Raw genomic sequence first — 6,000 nt, 5'->3', positions numbered from 1 at the left:
ATCCGTTACGGCTTATTTCTTCAGGAGAAGTGGGAGAGAAAATTTCCGATAAGATGATGCCCAAACACCAACTAACAATTTTTAGTATTTTCACGAGTAAACAGGAATAACAAATCTCCCCGAGTGTCCTAAAATCCTATTATCTTTATTCGTTAACGAGGTCTATACCAAACCCATGACCATGACCAACATTACTGCCCAAACATATTTGTCTATATGATGTCTGCAACTGCTTGTGTTCATGCTTCTACTAAATCACTCTGTTACATTCTTTAACAACACTACACCTCTGAATGTTTCAGTATTCCCTTTCTAGCTCTCGGTTTTTGAATTTCCAGAAGTACTTTTTTGCCCGTACAATTTACGATAGAATCAGTACCTTTTCTTTGTTTAGAGCAATAGAAAAATAAGCTTCAACGTTGTCCCACTTCAGAATTATACTTGCAATACTGATAATAAATAAACAAAAACATTTTAGCGTTTATTTCCCTCAAATATATACTTGAAAGTCAAAAAAATAAACAGACATCATTTCAAAGCTGATCGCAATAGTATCAGATAGTCAAGCCGCTATCGACATCAAGATTCTGAATAAAATGTAAGCAGAAAAGACTACTTGTTCTTGGCAATAGTTAGCGGAGAAAACTTGATGCTCAACTAGAAACTGATCAACATACAGAGCCACTATAGAAATGTTGATGAAAGATACAAAATATTGATAAGATTTTATTAGTTTTGTTCGGAGTTGGTTAAAATTTGTTAAGGAGCATACCAAAAGCTGGCCGCAGATCTCAAATAACTGTATTATGCTGCTTAAAAGCTGTAGAACTTTGGTAATCTGGCCTAAATCAGCCATCTTAAGTGAATTGTATACCAGAGTTGTGTGAAAGATTACTGATCCTATGAAGCAAACGGAATTCAAAGGCATCCAAAAACTTTTATCCAGGCAAATACACCTACTCTGTGCAACCTGCAGAGCAGCAGAAGAATTAAGGGTCCATAATCTATACAAAATTAACTGCACCATGACTGTGGAACAAAACGTAAGTAGAATAATCCATGAAAAGGATATGATAGTTCGGGTTGAATAAGACGATATATTCACGTTCAGTACAATAATTACGGTGGCTGTGGTAAAAATTAGCAGTGAGCCCAGCAACCAGACCGTCCAGTGGAGCGTGACCCGTTCTAGGTGAACTCGTGAAATCAAGAAAAATTTACCGCGCTTCGACCTCCTGGATGTTGGTTTGAAACTCCGTTTAGAATCGGTTGTCCGAATTTCGTCAAGGCGTTCTCCAGTTACAGTCCGTCCTACAGTGAAATTGTGTTGAAGCTCTTCCTTTTGCTGTGTGAACCAGTTGATTTTCGTCAATTTTTCGTTCCACAAGAAATGGAGGTAGCCTGCATTTTTTGGAAACAGGGCATAGCAATAAGATAAGTTTGAATCATCTGCTATATCTGGGAGACAAAATCCGCTATTATTTTTGACACCACGGTAAAGAACCTGAGTTTGACTAATGAAAACATGCTTTGTGGGCTGATGTAGATTGGACGCTTCGTTGTGCCACCTTCAGGCAGTATTCCCCACTGACTGATTGGGTATACCTCGATGAAAAAAATGTATTCGGGACGTGAAAGAATTAGACATAAATGCTTTTTCTTCTTACCGTTGTCATGTGAACGTTTGGTTAGCAAGCCCATCCTGCCGAAGAGAACAGTGCTTGGCTATCAGTCTTAGACAGCCAGAATAGTTGTATCTGGTGTATCTGGCGGTCTAAACAAGAGAAATACTGTCTGTGCAGATTACATAACACCCGTGGACCATCAGATTGCAGGAACATTTGACCATACCGACCACAGTTCAGCAGATGAGTGCCAATCAGCATGGACCAGTAAGTTAGCCAACCAGTCTAAATTATGAGCCCCATGCGAACAGCCTATCCTGTGTAATCACAGTCAGGGTAAACCGACGTTTCCTGTGCAGTCATAGAATTAACAGAAAATTTGCTTGTTGTTCAGCCAACAATATTTTTATGGACGCACAAATACTGTGATTTTTTGCACGTAATACGATAAAGTTCACAGAACTGGTAATTCGGTTTTAACTGTACCATTCTGTGGGTGTTTTCTGATAATCGCCTTTTGATCCTGTGGTTTAATGATAAAAATAAATGTGCACTATAGATGAGGCTTAATCCTCCGCAGAGAGTTTACATACTGGGTACAGTAAAGTAATGCTAGCCAACATAGATAGGTCATGCATTTATCCAACTTCTCCAGGAAAAACAAAATTCTTATGTCTGCATGGGTGGTTTTGGGCATGAAGGTGCTTTTCCGATAATTCGTTACACGGTAAGATGAAAATCTAATCAAAAGGTCATATGACAAACAATGTGGCACACCTATCACAACACAACTCTTTAATTCTTCTTCGTCAAATCATAAACTATCCACTTTTTCCACCCTACACAAAGCTGAACGAAAGGTCTTTGCTAGTCTTCTAACTTACTTAGACCAGCCAGAGCGAAATATGGATGGCAAACATATCATCTACTGGTGAAGAGTTATTTGACACATCATGCGACATTGGTTTATATTTTACCCTGAGTTTGAATTGACATAAAGCCGGCAAGATCAATATCAAATGCCGGCTTTTTTGGTCCAGGAAGTGACTTGTCTTTCGCAGTGATCCCAAAAGATATGCAAATTACGGAGTAAAATAGTTGATTTAGCAAAGAATGATCCATTTGTACGCGCAAGGTTTCGCTTTCATCCCACTTGGAAATGCAGGCGCGATGCATATGCCCAATATTATTCTAGAATTATTCTAGTTATTCGATATCGCTTACGCTTTCAATGGATTTGATCTGAGAACGTCCCCTGCCAGCGCATCCAATATCTGTTAAGAACATTCAGAAACCACCAGGATTCCAGCAAAAGCTACTAAAGATTTAACCACAAAACGATAAGGAATTTGAAGACAGATCCGATGATATATCAGTTAATGTGTGACTGCTACAATGCTCCACCACTACAGAGTGCCTTGTGAGTGGTACTTCAATAACTAATGAAGCGTATGCAAAAAAAATTCTGAATCCAAAGAGAAGTTCAACCAAAAACTGCGCTACCAGCATTATCTTCAATGTTGGAACCGATCATAATGAGCTGATTAGCTGTTACCAACGTTTAGGGCTAGTGTTCTCCGCTTACAATGGGTTACAAATTTCAAATGGTTATATTATTTTTTCTTTCAAATAGTGACTAATTCGGGAAAAAAACTTGTGTTCAACCTTTTTTGCCTAGTTTGAGTAATTTATTCAAAATTGTTAGCAGCAGGCCCATCCACAATTGTTGTCAAATTTGTTCTGGAACTTACAGAGTGCAATGACATGGTAACTTGCAGAGAAGAAACTAGAAACATATCTGAGCTTGTTTAATGTGTCCAGAAAAATCCACAGGCCGGGAGTCCTTGATTGATCTAAAATGCAGTATAAACATAGATTAGCTTGGTATACGTGATCAGAAATAAGCAGAGCCAATCAAATGATTGTTTCTAATCCACTAGAACACCCAGCTACACCACTGGTTGCGACTTATTTTAGAAAGGGCAGAACAAACTCCGAATTGAAACTGGGCTGTAAAGGTTACTCGTCAGTTTCTTAACTCAAGGTACTTTTTTCTCTATTCACGTCTGAAACTTGCTAATAAAATATTCCATATGCAATCAAACGAATGCTTTTTTGCAATGGCCAAATGTGCATTTTTGAATGTGGATTTGCCTGACCCACTCGAATGACAACGTTCATTAGAAAAAAAACGCCTGATGACTATTTGTTTTGACAGACAGCTCAGAAAAAACAAAGTCTTTCGATACTGGCAAACAAAGTTACGTTATATTTTATGCATTTAAGTCCAAAGAGTGGAAAATTGAGCCAATTTCACGCGAGTTTTAACCGAGGAACCAGCCACTATTTACATCTTTCTCTCAAATACATCGCATTTCCCAATTTCAAATTTTGGAATTCCTAAAACGGCACAAAAAGGATTTTTGACTATATTTTTTTTTACTGTTGTGAGTTTTTGTAAGTTTGCAGCCTGAAAGGAGATGCACTTTTAAAACACCTGGTACGTGGGCATTTTTCGACTTCAAAAATGTGGAGGGAGAATTTCAAAAATCTTCTGAGAATTATGAAACCTCATAGTCGAAACTTTGTCAAATCTAGGAGAAACCAGGAGTAGAGTATTTATACCCATCAAGAAGGAGACGCTAATTAAGGAGCCAGGTTACTCATGATGAGACGTGTCGCGAGATGCTTCTTTCAACTTTTATGCATAGGGAGTTAGTTGTTCACGGGTCAATTGTGGGAATTAAGTATGCAGTAGCCATTAGCCGTTTAGCTGTATCATTCTTCTAGTCCTTCCGCTGCCATGCAGCCCGAAATAAGTACGGGGTTTTAGATACTGTCAGGTTGCCCAAGCCTAGCATTGGCACTGCGTGCAACTGGTGGCTTTTGACTTTCAACCGGTTCGTAATGCACAACCGCATGCGTCCAGTGATGGCATTGGGGCAGAGATACTGTCAGCCCAAGCCTAGCATTGGCACTGCGTGCAACTGGTGGCTTTTGACTTTCAACCGGTTCGTAATGCACAACCGCATGCGTCCAGTGATGGCATTGGGGCAGAAATGGATGTGAATGGTCTTTCAAATGAAGCCACCGACTCCGCAGTGTGATTGAACTATCATTTAAATTTCAGGAGAGATTCCACTGTGTTGATATCATCGTTAAGCTTGTAGATCTTGTTGTCAGATTCAACAAGTACCTATATCATTTTTAAGGAACAAACGAATTTTTCATCTGTCGAGTTTCTTGAGTGAGGTCCAGATACCGCAAGCAAACCAGTGTGGAACCTGTATGTAATGACATATGCAGAGCCGCAGTGCACAGTGAAACGCTAATGGCAGCATATGATATGACCATATCTTTTAAAAATGCATTGGTTACCAAGGGCGACCACTTGGCCAAAAACATTCCAGATTTGACTTACTCTACGTAAGCTCTGAAATGTGGTGAATGGATGAGAAGGTAAACACACTATGTTATAGTATTCCTCAAAATATTTTTCACATCATTATTTGGTTACAAAGAGGCCCATGTAAGAAGAAAGTTAGTATGCATCCCAAGTATCTTTCCAATGTGTTAAAATCAGGACAGAGTATGAGCAGTTTAGAGACAAATTTGCCCAGATGATCCAACATATTTAGTTCAGTGTACATCGAACGAACCAATGGCTCAGATGGATGTCTCATATTCTCCAACCTATGGATGTGAGTTCTACTGTTTTCGTGTTGACGGATGCAGTTTTCAAGGACTTATCTATTCAGCCATATAAACAAGCAATGAGGACGTAATTCCACTTCATACTGTACCTCGACTGTAAAACTTTGAAGAACATTTAACCCAGAACATAAAGTCCACATCTGCATTAAACCGGCTGAACTCACTTGAATGACCTGTAATCAGAGTACAGTTGTGACAGAAGGAGATCATCAGGAATCGTAGGATATTGGTTGACATTAGGTGCGCGTAACCAAATGTAAAGAGTAATGGTGTCGGTGAGATTACCTGGAAGAAAAAAGCAAAGAATCTTTGTAGGATTTACCAAAAAATTAAGGGCATGCCATTTATTGTTGCATAGCATGGAACACTTCTTGGGAACCTTAGCTGTAGAGCCGTTTGGCCGGTTCAACATCACAAAGCGACTACTAGTTAGTTTTTGTCGATATATTTGGGTCAAGTGCTTCCAAGATAAAGTTACGTTTATCTCCTGTTTGGTTCATACTTTTTAAAACTAGCTTTTTACTATTCAGGTGGAGTCCCAAAAAGGGACAGCGTAACAAAACAACTAATAGACCGGTACTGGCATTTTTGGGAAATTCATATGCTGGAAACCATTTAGGGTACAGCTAAAACAACTTTCTGTGACACTTTCCTGCAAAAT

The 6,000-nt window shown here is 39.1% G+C and overlaps 1 protein-coding gene across 1 annotated transcript in view; it reads right to left on the bottom strand.

Moving 5' to 3' along the window:
* Positions 1 to 555: 555 nt before the first annotated feature.
* Positions 556 to 6,000, bottom strand: part of T265_14780 (hypothetical protein) — a gene marked incomplete at both ends in the record, with an annotated part of 30,257 nt that continues 24,812 nt past the window's right edge. Inside the window, 3 exons of the mRNA XM_009175212.1 lie at positions 556 to 1,401; positions 3,398 to 3,478; positions 5,504 to 5,624. Coding sequence (XP_009173476.1) covers positions 563 to 1,401; positions 3,398 to 3,478; positions 5,504 to 5,624 — 1,041 coding nt within the window. The remainder of the gene's footprint in view (positions 1,402 to 3,397; positions 3,479 to 5,503; positions 5,625 to 6,000) is intronic.

This window comes from Opisthorchis viverrini (genome assembly GCF_000715545.1).
Source record: "Opisthorchis viverrini unplaced genomic scaffold opera_v5_260, whole genome shotgun sequence".
Classification (NCBI taxonomy): domain Eukaryota; kingdom Metazoa; phylum Platyhelminthes; class Trematoda; order Opisthorchiida; family Opisthorchiidae; genus Opisthorchis; species Opisthorchis viverrini.
Note: the sequence above shows the minus strand (reverse complement) of the source record. Positions and strands in the feature narration are given on the sequence as shown.